Here is a 21,575-nt window from a genome sequence, read left to right as displayed (position 1 = left end):
AGGTCTACAGTCACTGTGATTATAGTTTTCATTATTTCTTTGTTTCTCTGCTAGTAGGTATGCACTGAACCCCTTCTAACCTTTCCTCAGTATGAGGGTATTCTGCTACATTTTGTAGGGTAAATGCAGTTTTCACAGCCTTCACCCATTTGTTCTAGTCCTTCTGTACTGCCTTCAAAACAACACTCAGGAATGAGCAATCATAAACAGGGATGATTGGAAATCTCCTTTTGTATTGGTGGCAAGGAGATAGTGTCAAAAAACTTGATTTTTATAAGATAGAAGGTGCTGCAGGGTGGTTGTTCTTGTTATTTTTTCCTTAACAGGCTTCCTAGCTATCCCCCAAAGTACAAGCAATCATTCTGAATTTTCAACAAGCATCTTCCCAAACATTGGGACTAATTTTAGCAGCTATAAGTTGTTGTATTTCATAGCATGAGTCTTGTCCCTGAAGTAATGAAGCAAGAACATAAGAGAGATGAAAGGAAAGATCATAAACAAAGGGAATAAATAAAAGTATAATTAAATATATAAAAAGTTATGGATATTGAGACCAAGATTAAGTTGTGCATATTGAGATAAAGACTAAGGTTATAGGCATACTGCATACAAAAAGCATACTGCATACAAAGAACTCAACTCTGAGGCCTTGCTGTGGAGAAACTCCCATTGATTTTTAATGGGAGTGTTGCCTGAGTAAGGATGCCATGGTTTGGCCCTAAGACAGTTGTTAAAAGAGTATCATCATATCCACACACAGAGAAATGCAGGAATTCTCATATTGGACCAGGCCAGTGGTCCATCTAGTCTAGTATCCTGTTTCTGGCATGGGTAATACAAGATGAAGAAACCCTATAGCAGGCATTTGTGAAATAATCTGCTCAAAAGAAAAGTTTCTTCCTGACCCCTATAGTTAGAGGCTGGATCATGCTCTGAACCATACAAATTTATATCCTCTCCAGACATTTGGCTTTTTAAAAATCCTTAATATTGTAACTCTGGACATTCTTGCTACCCATATGTATATCTAAGCCTTTTCTGAATCCTGCTAAAGTCTTAGCTTTAGTGCTACTTTGTGGCAGTGACTTCAGCTGGCTAATTGTGCATTGTGTGAGAAAGTATTTCTGTGTCAGTTTTAAAGTTGCTACCTTTTAATAAAATAAACTATCCCCTTTGTTCTCATATTGTGAGCGAGGATGAATAGCAGTATTTGATCAACCAGCTCTGTGCCATTCATTATTATGTATACCTCAATTATGTCCCCTCTTTAGTCATTGTTTCTGAGCAGCATGTGTGTCACAGGGCTTTCCTGCACTGTTCGACTGAAATAAGAACCTGAACGTCACTTGTTTTGGCATCATCTATTTGCTCAGCATGTGTGTAACTTCTCCCTGCAGCTACTTAGCTCTGTATGCATACAAGCCTCAGAAGAATGATGAGCTGGAGCTGCGTAAAGGTGAAATGTATCGGGTCATTGAGAAGTGTCAGGATGGCTGGTTCAAGGGGACATCTCTGAGAACGGGAATGTCTGGAGTCTTTCCAGGCAACTACGTGACTCCTGTTTCCAGGTGAGGACCACTGGCCAGAGGTCATTAGGTAGCTCTGAATAGAAGCAGGAGTTCCTACTTATAAAGAAAAATGAAAAATGGGGAGATTTTAGTTTTAAATTACACTCTCTTCCCCAAAAGCATCTTTGGTATCTTGGTTTGTTGATTTTGATTTTAGAATCACTCACACTTTCAAAAAACATTATTGTTTAAAATTACTACATTTACAGTTTATCTGGATTGCTTATCCCATTATTTTAAAGAACCTATGAGCTATGGAGTCCACATCCAAAAAAAGGAACTAAAGGAGTTTTTACAATAGAGATGAGAAAAATAAGGAGAGATTGTAGTTTGTTTTTCAACACCTCATCATTTGTATTTTGGTTTTGTAAAACTAAAACTGCAGGGTCACTTGAATTGAGGTTCAATTTTATCAGAAACCCCCAAAGTTCAGAGGTGGAAGGTGTGTTTGATAAATTATTCTGTTTCAGCCATCTGTGTTTCAAAAATAGAATGAAGTGAGAAGAAACACAGTTTTGGATTTTGCAAAATTTCATTGGTCAGAGTTTTGTTTGGCAAAACCAAAACAAAGGTGGTTTCTGACAGCATTTTATAGAAAACTAAAGACAAGCATAAATTATAAAGAGAAACGTAAATAAATGAAGGGTGTCAAACCAAAACCAAACCAGAGAACCATTTCAAACTGGTATACTTGAACCAGAACTGAACTGAAACAATAATTTTATCAGGTTTCAGAGTAACAGCCGTGTTAGTCTGTATTCGCAAAAAGAAAAGGAGTACTTGTGGCACCTTAGAGACTAACCAATTTATTTAATTTTATCCTACTTACTTAACCTGAATTGGAACTGAACTAAAAAAAAAATTGGGCTACTGGGTTAAAGGTTCCGCATTTTTAAGCTCAATATTCTAAAAAAACTACTGTGACCATATTTTCATTATAAAACAAGACAACAAAATAAATAGACATGTGACTGGTGCTAGAAAGTATACAGTAGAACCTCAGAGCAGTCAGTGGTGGATTAGCCACTGGGCCAACGGGGCCCGTGCCCAGGGGCCTCAGCCAATTGGGGGGCCCCTGGAAAAATGGGCACACCCTGACTTGCTCTGCCCGCCCACAGCAAGACCCCGCACTCTGACCCCGCTCCCCAGCAGGAGCACTGGGTGGGCAGGGGAAGCCCCGGTGCCCTGATCTAGCTCCCCGGCAGAAGCGCTGGGGGGATGGAGGGAACTGCAGGCAGAAATGGGAGGAGGGACCCCCACTTGCTCTGGCCCAGGGTCCCACAAACCTGTAATCTCCCTCTGCCTCAGAATTACAAACACCTCGGAAGTTGAGGTTGTTCGTAACTCTGAAATGTTCAAAATTCTGAACAAAACATCATCGTGGTTCTTTCAAAAATTTACAGCTGAATAATGACTTAATACAGCTTTGAAACTTTACTATGCAGAAGAAAAATGCTGCTTTCCCTTTATTTTTTTAGTAGTTTACGTTTAACACAGTACTGTACTGTGTTTGCCTTTTTTTTTTTTTTCCCCTGTCTCTGCTGCTGCCGGATTGTGTACTTCCAGTTCCAGATGAGGTGTGTGGTTGACTGGTCAGTTTATAATGCTGGTGTTTGTAATTCTGAGGATCTACTGTAATGAGAAAAGAATGACATGAGAATGAGAACAGAAGGAGGCCATCCCACAAGAGTAGGAAGGGAGAGAGGAAGTTTAGGAGCAGCCTGCATAGCACATGAGGCAGCAGGGGGCCCCAGAGGCAGATCTCTGAGACTGCCCCTGGGGAGGAAAGAGGTAGAATCCTCCCTGGTCCCAGAAGTTAACAATAACTCTTCAAACCCAAGGGAAAAGGTAGTGGCTCCCCAACCCTTTTGCCCCTTACGCAGGCCTCCTCTGACCCATCTCCAGTATCTGGGGCATTTCCTCCCACCAGTTGCCCCACTTGAGGCAGGGCCCAGGCTCCAAACTCAAATTTATCCTTTCACCGCAGAAGTCCAATATGACACAGCAAATATTAGAAGATCTTATTTTAGTTTGCTCAAACAAATTGTTCATAAAAAAAAATTGTTTATTTGACAACATAAAAACACTAGGAAAATTAATGTAAAGTTGAAGATAAATGGTCAAAAATCAAAATAGTTTCAATTTTAAGTTTCAACTCTCTTTTTTGAATTTACTTCCAGTAAGATTGATATTTGATTCAAATTGGTTCAAACCGATAACTGAACCATTGTTTGGGTTTTTTGTGGTGGCTTGTACCAGAACTGAACCCAACACACTGACTGCAATTGAATCGGAACCTGAACCAAAACAAAATAAATATCGATTAGACTCTCTGAATAACTGTAACATTGTTTTCACTTTGCCCCACCTGTAGTCTGGCTGACGGTCTAAGGTTGCATTTCAGGGCCAAAAGAATTAACGTTGTAGCTTTGTAATGCCTGAATTATTCATTAATCTAAATTTCTTTACCTGATTTTTATACACCAACTTGGCTGCCTGTGGTACTTGACTCTTTAGCTCTTAACAAGTAAAAGGTTCGTGCTGTGGTACTGGTGATCCGGATCAGCAAGACTTTGCTAAATGCAGCATGTCGTAGCTAGAATAAGACACTGAAAAGTGCTAAAAGGCAAAAATGCTTTCTGCACCACATGAGTTGTATCATTCATTTTATGATCCATTAGAAATGAACGTGTAATTAAAACAGTCTGTTCACATATGCAGTACCTTAAATGAAAACAGCAAGAAAAATACTATAATAAACAAACTCTCCCATTTGTCACAGTCTTTGATTTACCCGTTTTCCTTTCCTCCAACCAGCAAAACAAAGGAGTGTGCTGGGGGGGGCGGGGTGGAGGGCTGTGCACGGCCAGTTGGGGACAGGGACAGGGTACCCAGGAAATGTACTAATTTCAAGTATCTCTCAGGCTCCCTCTGCTGGCGGGTTCCTATGGGATTCCCCAGCAGTGTTATTAAACCTGCAAGGGTGCATCTCTGCTTGCGAGCAGAGGGACGTGTATGTTGCTATATTGGTGAATCAAGCCTATTGCAGGTGATTTACCCAGCTCTCTCTGAATCTCATTTCCTACTTGTCCACTTTGCACAATGTCATTGAGGGTGACACATAGCAACCAAAGGCGGCAAGGACCTAGACAGCCTGTCACCTCTTCCCTGTCTGGAAGTGGTGGGGGAAATGTTCAAGATTTTCCAGTTTTAAAAAAACCTAGTTACACCACCATGAGGATGGATTCAAAACAACATAAATTGGCAAACTTTACACAAAGTGAAAAAATGTAGGAATCTGTTTCTATTATTTTTCTTCCTTCTCTTGTTTATCTTCCTGTCTTCACATGTTTTGACTGTAGCTTCTTGCATCCTCTCGTTTAGCATGTGTGTCCATGCTTTCCCTCAGCCTCATTCCTTTTTAATTGTTTTCCCCCTTCACTCTCTTTCTTTAGGACTTAATATTTTCTTCTCTGGTTTGGCCTTTCACTCTGTTTAATTTGTATGTTCAGTGTTTCCCCTCCCTCTCCTCCTTTCTCCTCTCTCTGTCCTATTACACTTAAGCTATTTCTCTCTCTAAAGTCCACTCACCCATCCAGCCTCCTACAGCCTGGTCTTCCCTCCCCTCCATTATCTCCTCTCCCTTGGTCTTGTTCCCTGCAATCTCTCCCCTCCATTTTCTCCAGCCCTATTGGTTCTCTCCCCACCCTCCTGTGTCATGTCCTCATGTTCTGCCCATAACCCTCTTCTCTCTCCTCCTCTTGTGGATCTCAGTGCAGTGAGGTGGACAAAGGAAGGCAATGAGAACAGAATAGCACCAAAGCCATTTGCCCTTGGCCAGGTCAGAAGTGGGAAGCCAGAATCGGTCAGTGCGGGCAGCTGCTCTGGCTGGTACCATGAAGCAGACAGCCTCGTCATTCCCTCGCCTGCTGTTCGTGCCCGGGGGTGTGGCTGCTGCTCCTCAGCTCACGCAGCTAGTAAGAGCCCCCCAGGCAGGGGGACCCAGCTCTGTGGCCGGCAGAGCCATTGGGGAGCAGTGACCATAGGGGAGCCCTCCTGGTGCACAGCCCCTAGCTACTCCTCTCCCTGCATCCTGAGCTACCCCACCCCCGCCTGCACACAGCCCATAGCTACCCCCTGCCTGCACCCTGAGCTACCCCCCTGCCTGCTCACAGCAACTAGCTACCCCCTCCCTGCACCCTAGCTACTCCCCCCGCATACAACCCCTAGCTACACCCCCTCCCCCCTGCCCTCACACAGCCCCTAGCAACCCCCTCCCTCCACCCTGCATTACCCTCCCTCCCGCACACAGCCCCTAGCTACCCCCTCTCTGTACCCTGAGCGGTTTTCAAACTTTTGGTGCTGAACCCCACCACACACAGCCCAGACAGGCTGAGTGGCCTGCTGAGGTGAGTCAGAGGGCGGAGGTGGTGCTGCCTCCTTGGACCCTACCATGCGGGGCCCAATCCCTGCTGGCCCCAGAATAGAAGTCAAAGTATGCCTATGCCCGAGGGCCCACCCCTGGTGAAGACCTTGGTCAGCAGAGCAACAGGGCTCTGATGAGCTGGCTGCATGAAGAAATAGTCTTGGCCCTGCATCCTCCTCTCTCTGCTTGCCCAGACAACGTGGATAATCAAAGGGTTTCCAGGGCCAAGCAGGTAAGGGAAGGAACATGTGTACAATGCGGGTGAGCTGTTAGGGCTGGATTTTGTAGGGGGATTCGTTGTTTGCTTGTAAACAGATCTCCCTTCCAGTAAGGTCAGTTGAGCTCACCTAGCCTCTGGGCTCACTTATCATGCTTCTGAATTAGAACTGGGTGAATGGTTCATGTGAAAATTCAAAGCCAACCAAACCAGCTGTTTTTGAGGCTCCCAGTCCAAACCTGAACATCATCATTCTGATTCTACAGGCAGACTGTAGGGATTTGGTGCTGCCCATCTTTTTTTCCATATAAATTTGCATGGAGCTCAGGCCCTACATTAATATCTTCACGGCTCATTTTAATTATTTTTCCATTGCCAGCTGCAAAAATAGCCTTGCTGTACAAAACAGCATTTTGGCGACATCCGTTTCTTCTGGATTTACTTGGTAATATGTAAATGCCTATTAGAATAAATTAAAGCAGGAATTCTGGATTTCAAACAAGTTAATGGAGGAGAAAAAGGTGATCTTTCTGTTCGTATAACATTTGTATCTTGTGCTGAACATTCAAACCTGAGAGATTCCCCCGTGTGGGGAGCAGTGGAGAAGGTGCAGAATTCCACCAAAATACATATTTTTCTGGGAAACATAAACAAAATATAATACTTAACCTTAAACTTCATTTTATTTTACTTAATTTGTATCATGTCCCACTTCAGGGAACTTCTGGTAGTTTATGGCAATCACTGCAGTAGATGAGTAACTATGTCGTAACAGAGTTTTCACATTACACTTCCTTTCTCTTTAGAGTGCCTATAGGAGGTGGCCAGCCCAGGAATAGCTTAGCAGGTGGGGCTCAGACAATAAAAGGATCCCCAGGAGGTGCAAGTCTTACAAATACGGCCACTGCTGTCAGACCTGTTGTTCCAATCACTGCACCTCAGACACATCCCCAACAACAGACAGCGTCTCCTCAGATGAATAATTGCATGAGGTATTCAGCCCAGCAAATGGTCAGCCAGACTCGCAGTGCCATGCAGATGGGTATGTATAGTCTCCCTAACACCTCTTGCCTTACCTTCTCAGAATTTGACATTGTATCCCTCATGAACAAGCCACTGGAATCCTATTGTACCTTCAGGTTTCCTTTGCAAGTCTTCCATTTTAGTCAAAGTTCAGCCGTCTGTAATAGGATATGTTTTATTGCTTGTAATATTTACAGACTTCTATTGATCTCTGGGAAATATGTTGTGTTTATCAGATTGTGCTGTTGTCACAGCTGAAATAGATTACAGTGGTTACAAATATTTACATAATTTATTTTAGAGAATAAAGCATGCTGCATACTAAGAAGATTAACGTTTCTAAGTCCAGTTGGCTTACTGACAAAAAAAATACTGCACTTATCACAAAGGAAGTAATATGTGACTTAAAATTAAGGAACTGGGCTTCAAGGGTGAAAGTTCTATATTAGGCAGAAGAGGACTCAGCACTGGTGGCAAAGGAAGATGTCCAAAAAATAGTGCCACCTCTTTGAAATGTGAATAAGAGGTTTGCACGGCAGGGGGCCATTGTTGTTCCTAGTTTTCCTTTTTGATGCAAAGCATGGATTTTCCGGAGCAGAATTTATGCTGCTTTCCTGATGTTAAATAGTTGCAATGTTGAGTGAATTAAAAGTAAATTACATGGTAGATCTTTGTGGCAAAATGTAAAGCTGTTTTGTTTTTAATATTTTATGGTGACTTGAGCCCTTGTGTTTAAAGACTGAGCTAGAGAAGTACTGGGAATGCTGGCAACTGAAGATTTTAGATTCGGAACAGACTAGACAAGGTATGCTACAATATAAAGCATAGATGCTCAGATTAAGGCTAGAAGGGACCATTATGGTCATCTAGTCTGATCTCCTTTTAACACAGGCCAAGTGGAAAAGTAATCAAATACCCATGAATCTAAATCTTATTTTATTGAAAAGCAGCATGCACTCTATTTCTTTGGTTGTTACGCATAGTGGCATATCTTTACATGCATAGAAGTCACTCTACAATATAATCTAATTATCATAATTAATTTTTTTGTAGTTCAGAGAGAAGATTCATAGATTCCAAGGCCAGAAGGAACCATTGTGATCATCTAGTCTGACCTCCTGTATAACACAGGCCGTAGAACTTCCCCTAAATAATTCTTAAAGTGTATCTTTTAGAAAAACATCCCGTCTTGATTGGAAAATTGCCAGTGATGGAGAATCGACCACAATCCTTTGTAAATTGTTCTAAATTACTCTCACTACTAAAAATATACTCATTTCCAGTCTGAATTTGTCGAGCTTCAACTTCCATCCATTGGATCGTGTTGTACCTTTCTCTGCCAGATTAAAGAGCCCATTATTGAATATTCATTCCCTATGTAGTTACTTAGACTGTAAAGAAGTCACTCCTTGACCTTCTCTTTGTTAAACTAAGTAGATTGAGCTCTTTGAGTCTGTCACCATAAGGCATGTTTTGTAATCCTTTAACCATTCTTGTGGCTCTTCTCTGAACCCTCTCCAATTTATCAACATCCTTCTTGAATTGTGGACAGCCAAAATGGGACACTGTATTCTAGCAATGGTCGCACCATTGCCAAATACTTCTACTCGAGATTCCCTGTTTGTGCTTTTGGACACAGCATCACATGGGGAGTTCATGTTCAGCTGATCACCACTGTGACCCCCAAGTCTTTTTCACAGTCATTGCTTCCCAGGATAGAGGCCCCCATTGTGCAAATATAGCCTACATTCTTTGTTCCTACATGTATACGCTGACATTTGGCCATATTAAAATACATACTGTTTCCTTGAGCCAAGCTTACCAAGCAATTCAAATTGCTCTGTGTTAGTGACCTGGCCTCTTCATTATTTACTATTCTGACAATTTTTGTGCCATCTGCAAACTGTATCAGTGCTGACTTTGTTTCTTCCAGGTCATTAATAAAAATGTTAAATAATGTAGAGCCAAGAACTGATCCCCATTAGAAAAGCACCTTTGATTCCCTGTTTACATTTACATTTTGAGTCCTATCAGTTAGCCAGCTTTTAATCCATACAGTATATGCCATGTTAATTTTATATCTTCTAGTTTGTTAATCAAAATGTCATGTGGTACCAAGTCAAATGCCTCACTGAAGTCTAGGTATAGTACATCAACACTACAACTTTGGTTGATAAAGGTAGTAATCTCATAAAATATATACTGAGTTAGTTTGACAGGATTCATTTTCCATAAACCCTTGGTGATTGGCATTAATTATATTATCCTCCTTTAATTCTTTATTAATCAAGTCCTGTATCAGCTGCTCCATTATCTTGCCCAGGATTGATGTCAGACTGACAGCCTATAATTACCTGGGTAATCCTGTTTATCCTTGGCACAACATTAACTTTCTTCCAGTCTTTTGGAACTTTTGTGGCGTTCCAAGACTTACTGAAAACCAGCATTAACAGTCCAGCAAGCTTCTCACCCAGCTCTTTTAAAATTCTTGGATGCAAGCTATCTGGACCTGCTGATTTAGAAATGTCTAACTTTAGTAGCTACAGTTTATCATCCTCCTAAGAAACTAGCAGAATAGAAAGTGTTGTTATATATGACTACATTGTGACAGGTTGGACCCTCACTTCTGGGATGTCAGTTGATGTTCTGGGGTCCCACTCATCCCTCCTGCCCTGCCAGCCTGGGTTTCCCTTGCACTGGGTTGCTGTGCCAGGCTCTCAAGCCCCCTTCCAGCACACACCCAGGCAAGACCACAGCCAGCTGCAGAAACAGACTGCAGTCGGATCTGTGTGATAGGATTCACCCAGCACTCACGTGCACACCCACTGTGGAGAGGTAAACCCCAGATAATATTGTGGTGCTCTGTATAGAAAGATCTGCACAGCACAAGCTGATAAAAATTCACCCTCTCCCTCAATGTGAAGAGAGATATGCACAGCTTCTTGCCCCCCTCCCCTCCCCCACCCCAGATATGGATTGCACAAACTGGGTTTATGTTATAAACAAGAAATAAGTTTATTAACAATAAAAGGTACATTTTAAGTGATCATAAGGGATAACAAACAGAACAAAGCAGATTACTAAGCAAATAAAACAAAACACTCAAACTAAGCTTGATTCACAAAAGAAACAGGTTACAAAATGTAATTTCTCACCCTAAATGTTGAATTAGGCAGGATGCAGTTTCTAGCTCAGTGTTCCAGTTATTTCTGTTTACAGACTAGACTCCTCTGTCTCAGTCTGGATTCAGCCCTTGCCTTTCCCACAGCTCAGTTCCTTTGTCTCTTTAAGAAAAAAGAAAAGGAGTACATGTGGCACCTTAGAGACTAACAAATTTATTTGAGCATAAGCTTTTGTGAGCTACAGCTCACTTCATCGGATGCATTCATCGGATGCTCACTTCATCGAATACAGACTAACACAGCTGTTACTCTGAAATTTGTCTCTTCAGGTACTTTTAGCAGACTTTCTTCTTGGGCAGGAAGGAAACGGAGAAGAGTCCTGTTTGCCTTACTCCCCAGCCTTAAATAAGATTTACATAAGGCTGGAATCTTTTGTTTCCCAGTCTTGACTGCCCTCTCCTTTTGGTGGAAAATTACTAGAAGTCCAAGACAGTGTTTAGTACCAGGCGGCAGGACCACCTGACCTAGTAGTGTCACAGCTACATCCCAGGACGCCTCTCAGGAAGGAGAGAGATTTGTATCTTTAAAGTCTTCTTGTTTCTTCCTAATGGCCCATCAAAGCTGATGGCCTGTTGTCTGGTGGGTGTCTCCCAAATACACACACAGTTGTAATTGTTACGTAGCCAGTATGCCTAACTTTAGATACAGAAATGATACATGCATACAAGCTGGATAATCGCATTCAGTAAATCATAACCTTTCCAATGAAACCGTACAAGACGCATCTTGCATAAAATATGTAGTTAGGCCATATTCATATCATAACCATATTTCTATGAAGAATATGGGGTGTAACATCACATACATTACCCGTTTTCCCCCCAAATACAGAACAGAGATATCTATTGAACGTGTCTTCCTTTTGTGTATTATTACTGATAATTTTACCATTACCATCTAGCAATGGCCCAGTACCATTCTTATGATTCTTTTATGATTATTTTTGTTCCTAATAGATTTAAACAATTTCTTCTTTCTTCTGTCTGTAAGTCTGCTGGCCAAAGTGTTCTCCTTGTGTCCCTTTGCGTCCCTTATCAATGTTCTCTAAGTGCTTACTTCTTCCTCAGATGAACAGATCAGCAAGTTCTCCAGATTTTCTCTCCATCGCTTGTCTAATCACCAGCAGCTGTTGTAGTTAGACTATGCATGATTTGAAACATATTCATGGTTTGGGAAGGCTCAGGAGGCAGGAATGAAGTGCTTTTTGGAAAGTAGCATTAAATATGTCACTATGTCATGTATCTTGTAATAGTAACCAAGTTAGCATCAGTTTACACAGATCTGGCAGTATAATATATCTTTGGCTCTCTGGAACCTTTCAGGCAGCTCCTGTTGCTTCAAATGGCCATGCTGCCATAAAGAAGTATTCTCATGAAGATAAGACAGGATGTGGTTGCAGGATAATTTTAGCCCAGGTAGATGCATTAGACCCTCCCTTTCCCATCTCTCAGCTAATCCTTGTAGCTACCTTCTGCCTTCAGAAGCTACCTGCCAGCATTCCCTGTGTTCTCCTTGTCCCATGTGGTTTTGAGACCACATCTCAATATCCTTCCAACATCTTGGCATGCAGAGTAGTCAGAAAGCAGAATAACTCAGGAAAAATAGTTCTCCTGCCACTTCATTTTTTGTGCTTCTCATACTTTCCATGGGTATTTGAGGTTTATTTTGAAACTTCAGAAAAAACAACAACAATATATCATACACAATATGTAACTCACAGAGTAAAGAGGAAAATTTGCAGAATTTCCAACATTGACTTAAGGAATACTCCAGTGCAATTTCACTTTCACCAATCCACAATGGCCATAATAGGCTGCTGTTCAGTAGCCCAAATCCTACAGAGCTCGTCTGCATCTCGTCCCTGCAGAGCAAAGACACTTAATCCTATGTCTTAAAAAAAATAAAGGTACTTCCAATGAAAGAAAATTATACAATATTCAAGTCATGCTCTTGTTGGCTTGCCTCATACGTGAATAACAAATCAATTTTTTCACAAATCCACTAATGTAGAAATATACAGAAAATGAAATATGAGCCGTCCAGAACAAAAACAGTCTTCAGTGAACATTGCTAAGTAATAGCATGATGGACACAGCACAATCCAAACCCACAGATGTTCAGAGCAAAGACAGCAATAGACTGTCGAAGCCTTGCTTACAGCGGAGTCTTCTCCGACCATTTCTTTTGCTGTTTTTGGCACTGTCAGTTTCCTTCAAGCCTAGAAACACTGGCGCCTGTATTAAATAAAGCATGTCAGTATGACTATTGAATCAACCTTAAATCTAGAGGAGGGTAGCAGCATGCAATGAAGTTCCATCATTTGTATTCTTATCCCAGAGATCTATAGAAATACCATTTCACCTTGGAAACCAATCTGGCTGTAACAATATTTTCAGACCTTGAACACTGGCCTTATGCTTGTAGAGGGCTTGCACATTACACAAAGCCCAAACAAGTGTGCCGCTTGATTAGCCTACCCACAAATACAATTTGTACATAAAGATTGGGAGGGGATGAGTTAGGTGGGAGTAAATCAATTTTACCCATTTCTAACCTGCATTTGGAGATGGCCCATATATTTCATTACATGTTGTTAGGTGATCGAGGTAGGGAAGCCAGTAAAAAAGAAAATGACAACCTGGAGAAAATCTGAATTCGTGGACCCTTACTCTTCCCAGAGGACAAGGTTACAAAAAAATTCAAGACAAATAAGTGACAGTTTGGTGGATTGCTAAATTCGACATTGATTAAAAAAAACTCTGTTGGATCGGGGAATAACTGGGAAAGAGAATCATACCAACATAGGAGTTGCTGTACTAGAATATATCAGGGGTCCATCTAGCACAGGTGTCCATCTAGTTGACTGCCTTCCAAAGGTGGGTAATATCTGATGCTTCAAGAAGACGTTAAAAAAAATCTCAACAGGCACCCAGTGTTGTGTGTATAACATGGGAATAAGATTAGGGGTGGAATTGCTTCATGACCTCAGATGGTGATCAGTTTGTACACTGAGCATGGGGGTGATGCCCTTTGCCATTTTAAACCCTAGCAATATAAGAGCAGGTGCTATTCTGACAGATATGAATAGAAAATCCTTTTTAGAATTTTACTAGAATAATGCTGTTCAGTAATATCCCATGACAGAACTCCACAGATTGGTTTTAGTGCTGCATAAAAAGTATTCTTAAGAAAGGGGATTTTAAAAGAACTACTGAATTGTTTAAGTGTTGGGAATGCCTACTCCGGCATATTCTTCTCCACTGTACAAAGCAATGAACCCACCGGGAGATCAGAAAAGACTTAGGCATGGAAATGAAACTGGAGCTCTGTGCTTTACTTTTTGACACATAGAATCATAGAATATCAGGGTAGGAAGGGACCTCAGGAGGTCATCTAGTCCAACCCCCTGCTCAAAGCAGGACCAATCCCCAATTTTTGCCCCAGATCCCAAATGGCCCCCTCAAGGATTGAACTCACAACCCTGGGTTTAGCAGGCCAATGCTCAAACCACTGAGCTATCCCTCCCCCCTACATGAAGCATTCTGTAGTTTCCTGGATCCTTGGAGATCTGGCATTGATAGTCAGTGTGTTGTAGTTATTATTATATAGATGAGCAGTAGTTCTCTGGTTCTTGGTGGTGATCTGCTGAGGTGAAGTGGAGTTCACCTATCTGGGGAAGGAATACTAAATGATTTTGCTTAGTCCCTTTAGGACTTTCCTGGCAGAAACAAAGCTGATCTCAAACGTGCTTTAATGATTGGCACTACTTGACTTGTCTTGAACAGCATAGTAATTTGTTATTAAATTTTTTAAAGTGCCGATGCGTTTTGTTAAGGCTAAAATATAGTACAGTTTTTGGTTTCTTTAAATCACATTTCAGAAATACAAGATCAGTTTTAATAATCTAAATTAGTCCTCGCTGATATAGGTTTAACAGTTGAGAGCTCCAGAAATGATCAAGAAGTTAACAGTAACTATTAGAGTGAAGTAGGAATTTATTTTTAAAATGGAGTATATTCGTGTTTACTTTGAAGAGTAAATACCATGGACACTCAATGATTGTAGAAGTCAACAGTACACTCAGTGAGCTGTTTACAAGATGTGGTGGGAATTGTGGGTTTTTATTTTAAAACACTGTGTGTTTCATATGAGGGAAAGACTTTCAGGTAGAGCCACATAACTGATTTTTTGATTCACTGGCAGTTCTGAAAAATTGGAGAAAAAAATCTGTTTAACCTGAACCCCATATTTTTTGTTGGTAGTGGTGCTGTCTCCCATCCTCCCCACACACACTCTTATACCTGAAATCCCAGTGGCTAGGGCACTCGCCCGGGAGGTGGGAGACAGGAGATTTAAGTTTGAATCCCCATGCGGGAATGGGGCTACAGGCTATCCTAGAGTACGGTAGGTTTCTTTCACTCTCCCTTAACGCTGTTCCACTTTGTATAAAATACTTAAATTTTTATTGGGGCAGGGACCTGTCCCCATTCCCGGGTAAGTACTCTAACCATGGGCTATAAAGTCACTCTCATTCTCTGTCTGGGGTCTAATGACCATTCAGGTATTTTATACAAAGTAGAACAGCTTCAGCAGGATAGACTGAGAGAAAACTACATCAGAATAGCCAATAGCCTGGTGGTTAGGACACTCACCTGGGTTCAAGGCCCTGCTCCAGAGTGGGAATGCGAACCTGCCTCCTATGTCCTAAGTGAGTGCCCTACGCATGGGGCTGTTGGGGTTCAAGGGAGGCTGGCAGCACCACAACTTCCTCATTTTTGTGAATGGTGCCCTTATGAATCTAGCCCAGAAAACCAAATAGTGTCACTTTTATACATGTCAAAATGATTGATTTAGACATTACTGAAATCTTTTCTTTGACTGAAACAATTGGCCAAAGTCGACACAAATTCACACAATGTTTTGGTTGACCTGAATCTGCATTTTTCAGCAAAAATAGGTTTGGATGAAAAATTTTACCCCGCTCTTCTTCCAATACAATACATTCTGATGTTAAGACAAACTTTTACCTCTCCTGTGAACAGTTTAACACTAGGGAGTAAAGTAAGTTTATCATAAAGTAAATAAAATTATCTGTTACTTTGACCTGTGTCAGTACTTACAAGCTGCATTCTTTGCTTTGTTTTCCCCCTGTTATTCTTCAGTAGCACACCCTTCTGCCCAGGTACCAGAGCGGCCCACGGCAACTGTCTCACCACTGAGAACCCAGAACTCTCCATCCCGTCTCCCAGCCACTGTGGTTAGATCACACTCCATGGCTTCTCCACAACACGTCCACCAGTCCCCTGTCCAAGTTATTCCTGGAGCACAGTGTGCCAGGCCCATCATTCCTCTCACTTCAGCAGCAGCCGCCATTACTCCTCCAAATGTCAGTGCGGCCAACTTGAACGGGGAGGCAGGAAATGGGCCAGTCAGCAGCTTGGTGACTTCCAGCCCAACCAACACCTCCTGCAAAGCAGAGGAGAGGAAAAATGAAAAGGTAATTGCCTTCTCTGGTGTAATTTAGCAGTGGGGGAAGCAGAGTGCCTTTTTGAAAATCTTGAATGATAGCTGACTTATTTTCTTCTTCTGTTTCCACCGAACATCCTTGCTAAAACCATATATTTTTGATTAATGCCTCTTGTGTGTGTGAGGAGAGATGTGATACTTCCCCTGGTTAATCTGTCAAACTCGCATGTTTAACAAGCTTGCTGCATTTATAGACTAAGGTTTTTCCTAGCTCACTGTCATAGAAAAAGATATAGAAACAATCCTCTAAGTGTCAACGGTCCCCCATGCCAACGTGTAAATAAGGGAAGCAAAGGACAAACATCAAGAGATGCTTTTGCTCACCAGGTTTTCTATGAGAGGCAGAAGCAGCATTTCATCATGTAACCACTGGGCATCCACATCTACAACTATTTTCATACTTTTTTAAGTCTGTTCATTGGTTATACTGTAGCGTTATCCACTTGCACATGAGAAATGAATTTTGCTGTTAATCTGTTACATTTCTACCTTCCGGCACTTTACATGGTCGGTGTCTGAATCTTACAGATTTGAAATAGCATAGAAACACATTATTGAAGAGACAGGCTTCACAACCAGGTGGCCAAGTCAGAAACTATCTGCCTAATTACATGGAAGAAGTTTTATGAGGTACAAGCCTTGGGTGCTGGTGATGGAAGCATAATAGAACACTGACATGTAAATGGTAGGAGCTGTTAACAGTTCTGTAAACATCTCCATTTCTTTCAGAAAATTGCATTGCCATGGTTCAGTGAAACAGAGAACTGGATTAAATATGACTCACTGCAGTATGTGATTGATACATTGTAGATTCAAGCTTCTAGGAATCAACATTGGAAACAATATTTCAATGTCTGCTCCTTAAACGTGTTGCTAATGAAAGCCAGGGCTTTAAACATTCTCAGCCTTTTAGACTCTTAACAAATATTTTGCTTTCACCCAGAGTTTACCCTTTGCAAACAGTTCCTATATATCAACTCTGAGAGTTGTTCACTGGACACCATAGCAGAGCCTACTGATAAACTCTGCCTGGAAGCAAGCTGTGGCTTGTGTTTGAACAGCATGAGAGGTGAGGAGTCTAGCTTTCTCCTGGATTTGCAGAATATATTTTTTTCTAAATTCACTAAGTCATTCCATAGTGACAGACATGCATGGGATAAACATTTACTGCATCCACAATAATGCTATGTTTGGAGATCTCCTGAGTGTGCTGAAGGAAACTTGGTAAATATGACATGTGCTCAGGTTCACAGATAAATACTAGTTTCACAAAGATGAGGAATGCGAGTTTTAAAATCCCCTCTTAATCCTCTCTCTTGAGTATCTTCCTGATGTCTTTCAATAAAGAGAAGGGCATTGAATTCTTCCCTGGATGTGAAATTTAGGTATCTGTTTCCAAAGAATGAATTCCCAACTAACACTGAATGTTCCATGATACATGACCGGTATAATACTTTTTTACTTGCAACCCGAGTTACTACTTTTGTAAGGGAAAGAAAATCTACAGTATATTGGCAAATTTAGTGGAAGATCTATGTTGCCTCAGAAATGTGTTCCTCATCAGGACCTAATGCAGTGGGATTTTGGTATTTTTTTAAAAAGCTCAAAAAGGAATCCAAATGTCCATACATTTTTGTTGATACATTTCTAGTAAGATTCCACATTAAAACTACACAGGCCCAGTTATACTGTGTTGTTTTCTAAAATATTTGTAAATTCATCCAAACATATAAATCTTAAAGTTATTGACTTTGTCTGAGGGAAAATAAAAGCCATATGGTTATTTGATCTTTACGGACAATAATCAATAAACTAACTACATATTTCAGAAATGCAAAGTATTCCTGAAAACTGATAGTCCTTGCAAAAAAGTGTGGAAGAGGAAGTGATTATTAAAATGGTAAATTGGAATCTTAGAGGCTTGTTCTTCTCCTTCTGAGGGAAAGACAGGCATATAACTGTCATGTGAATTGAGCAATAGACCCCAAACCTATTCATATTGCATTTCATTCTTATCTTATCCCCTCTTCTTAGAAGCAGTGATTGAAGCTTGTCCAGTCCAAGCTATGCACCTATTCTCTGCACAATCAGAATAAAATCTGAATAGAATTTTTAGGAAATTGAGATTTAGGCTAGTAACAAATTTAAAGCCACCTGTTACTAGAGAAGAGCCTGAGCCACAAAGTTGAGATTCAGGTCTGGATAGAGACAGAGGTCAGTCATACAGTTCAGATATGAGCACAGTCCAGACATCCTCAGATTTTGTTGTGAGACCATCTCATTGTGGTTTAAAGGGAGGCAGCAAAAGTAATCCCCAAGGTTGAGTTTTTCAGAGCAGCGCAGGGGATAGAGCCACTCATCTCCCATTACATTTAATCCCCAGGGACAGCTTTTAAAATCTCAGACATCAATCCTCTGTTTCAACCTATTTTTGAAACATCTTGGCCAAAACTTTCTAACCTGGCGAACTTCAGAAACTAAATTCATATTTAGGCACTATGTGAAGGTCACTGATTTTCAAAGGAGTCGAACATCCATTGACTTCCTGGGAGCTACTCGCAGGTCAGAAGGCAGAATTTGGCCCATTGCAGGGGTTCAAGTTAACTGTGCAATTGCAGTCTTCCTTCAGCCTTACAGCTTCTCCCACATTTCTCTCCCCTAGGACTAACGGATCCCTCCCTGAAGCAGGGGAGACACCACAGGAATACCAGGTTGGGGGCAGAATAAAGGGAAGCAAGTAGAACAGAAATCAAAGAGGCAACAATGTATGGGAGGCCCAAGAGGAGAGACAGGCCAATAGTGGAAGTTGAGAGGTTTAACAGGAGTCACTGCACAGAACAGCAGGAGGGGTGGAAGCAAAGGGGTAGAACAAGAGGATGAGGGGCACAGTGGGAGTTATGAAGTCTGGGCAAAGGACAGGGAGAGGGACACATGATACACACCAGGGAAGAGGGTCAGCTAAAGCCAGATGGGGGAGAAAGCCCTGTAATTATCATAGTTGCTCAGTGCTGTAGGACACCAAACCCCTCAGGCACCAGTAGCCTGCCAGATGTACCACGACTCAGGCAAGCCCTGAAAGTGCTTCAGCAGCTAGACCTAGGCGAAGTGAAAGGGTATTTTACTAGGGCTGGCCGGAAAAGAGAAGCTGGCAAATACCCTGGGTACAGAGGGTTAACCAGTTACAGTTCAAGATGAGCAATAGCGGTTCTGGTTGGGCCTTCTGTGGCAGCCCAATCAAGAATTAGGGCTCTTCAGACCTATAGCCTGGGGTGCCCTCTCCAATCCAGTCTCTGTTCAAGGAAATGGGAGTTTGTGGGTTTCCAGGCCAGAATCGCTTAATGGTGTGTCTCTCCCTGGGGCCCCTTTGCACTTGCTCCCTGCCCAGCTACCGCTACTCCCTCATGAGGAAGGGGGTCTACCAAATTCGCAGCCATGAAAATTGCATCATGGACCATGAAATCTGGTCTCCAGCCACCCAGCTCTGAAGGCAGGGCAGTGGCTGCTGCCCAGGTGCCCATCTCCGAAGGCAGCACTGCCAGCCAGCAGCAGCAGAAGAGAAGTAAAGGTGGCATGGAATTTAAGTAGACCCCTACAATTCAAGTAGACCTCTACTCATATTCCTCATACAGACTTGCACCCAGCTGTCATGTCCAGCAGCCTGTTCCACATGCAGCTCTGCATGCATTTCCTGGGAGGTCCCTGCAACTGGCTGCTTTCCAGCTTCTGGCTCACCAGGTGACTGCTGTTTCCCGAGAGTGCCCAATCACTTTCTGGGTCAGGTCCTTCCTCTTACATGGCCAGGTAAAAGGGAAGTGCAGGGGGAATGTGGCTAATGGGAATCATTTTCCCTTGTCAGAAGTGCCTTGTCATTTCCTGGGCCAGGGTCTTTCCTTCTACCTAGCCAGGGGAAAGAAGATGTTCAGTGGGGAGGGGGCAGTGGGGAATTGTAGTTTCCTGCTTAATGGTTTCACCACAGACCTCCCATCACAAGCCATTATGGGGTTCATAGGTAAACACTGTTCTGCTCCAGGAACAAAATATCACCGCTCCAGGTGCCCAAACAAATCCCTTTCCAGTGGATTGAACAGAGACTCCCTAAAATGTCACTGGGTCAGAGGGAAGATAACGAAAAATAAAAGTGAATGCAAACTGCTTCATTTTATGGTAGAGATTGTGTCTGAGTTTCTTCAGTTACTTATCTAGTTAATTACTAAGTAGCTACTAACTCGATCTGTAGCTGTGATCCCTACTAAACTTTCTGAATGAGAGAGAGATCTCAGCAAGAGAATGAAACTAAAGACCTGTGTTCTGTTATTTAATATATATCGCCGCCCCCCCCCCACACACACTGTTTAGCACCTCTGATAAAGCCGCTTATTTGAATGAATTAATCCATTTCTCATTAAACATGCTCCTTATTACTTTAATCAAATCAAGCAAGTCACACTGGGTGGTTTGACCACTCTAATTAAACTTTCTGTAAAATCCACTCATTTCATTTTTGATGAGAATTTTGATTAAATTCCTGTAAACGTCTGGCACCGTGTCTGCTAAAGTTGAGGATAAGTGATTGCTCTTGTGAGTAGCCTGTTAATTTATCATAAGTTTTACTGGCTCTTTTTTGCTTTAACAGCCAGAATGTACAAAAATGTTTGAAAAGTGGCAAACCAAAATTAAACAGTTGTTCTAAGTGTGCAGAAAAAAAATCTGTTTGCAGCTTTAAAATAGGGTAAAACTAACAAATGAGTTCCTAGAATCTATGCAGGAGCTGCGTAAATCTGTTAAACAGATCACAGGAATGGGGAAAACATATCATATTGCTGTTTATTGGTGTTAAGGTAACGAGATTTTCAGAAAAAGCCTCTGAACAAACACCTACAGTTTTGCATGTACAAATCGTGTAGATAATAGAGGGGATAGATGTCTTTTTCCTCACCTGTGTCACTTGCTTGTACAAATTCAGGTTATTTAGCACAAAAATAGTTATGCTCACAAAGTTACAGATGCAAATTTGGAGGTTGGATAGAAGTCCCTTTGAAAATTTGGCTCGGTAAAATAAGAGAAAGTGTTAGACTGTCTTTTTCCTTATTTCATAGTAAAAGTCTTCATCCAGATTGCCTGTTTAAACTGTGACTCTAAATCACCAGACTGATAGGTTCAGTGTATAGTACTAAAATTCTGCATAAAGGACCTGATCCTACAAGAGTCAGAGCCCCCTCAGTTCCCAATGACTAAGTTTTAAAATCTGTTTTGCAGCTTTTTCATATATTATTAACTTGTGTGAAAGTGAAAAGGATTTTTATCACTTTGTATCTACTAAAAAATTGAATTCTTCTTTCAGAAAGTGGAGGGTCAGTCTGAATTGTGTGGTGCTGAGCACCTTCAACTCCCACTGACTTTATTAGATATTAAATGACCAAAATAGAGGTCACTTTGGGACAAGTAAATATAAAAGAAGCTAAGGACTTTCAATATGACTAACACTACATTTTTGGAAGTGGAATTCAATAATCTTGGTAGAGATGAAGTGATACAAATTTTTTTTTTTTTTTTTTGCTTTGAAACATTCACCTGAGAAGAAAGTGAGAGACAAAAAAAAAATAAAGCATGGCAAAACTAAAAAAGTAAATTAC

At 41.5% G+C, this 21,575-nt stretch overlaps 1 protein-coding gene across 3 annotated transcripts in view; it reads left to right on the top strand.

The window, feature by feature from the left end:
• Positions 1-21,575, top strand: part of SH3RF3 (SH3 domain containing ring finger 3) — a 376,320-nt gene that overhangs the window by 320,563 nt on the left and 34,182 nt on the right. For 2 of the 3 annotated variants that reach the window (XM_074964345.1, XM_074964354.1), the window contains exons 6-8: positions 1,398-1,568; positions 7,018-7,253; positions 15,579-15,913. In XM_074964345.1, the coding sequence (XP_074820446.1) occupies positions 1,398-1,568; positions 7,018-7,253; positions 15,579-15,913 (742 nt within the window). The remainder of the gene's footprint in view (positions 1-1,397; positions 1,569-7,017; positions 7,254-15,578; positions 15,914-21,575) is intronic. The other variant, XM_074964363.1, reaches the window with a different exon arrangement.

Source organism: Natator depressus, chromosome 1 (assembly GCF_965152275.1).
Source record: "Natator depressus isolate rNatDep1 chromosome 1, rNatDep2.hap1, whole genome shotgun sequence".
Lineage (NCBI taxonomy): Eukaryota > Metazoa > Chordata > Testudines > Cheloniidae > Natator > Natator depressus.
The sequence above is the reverse complement of the archived record's forward strand: the minus strand, read 5'-3'. Positions and strand labels throughout refer to the sequence as shown.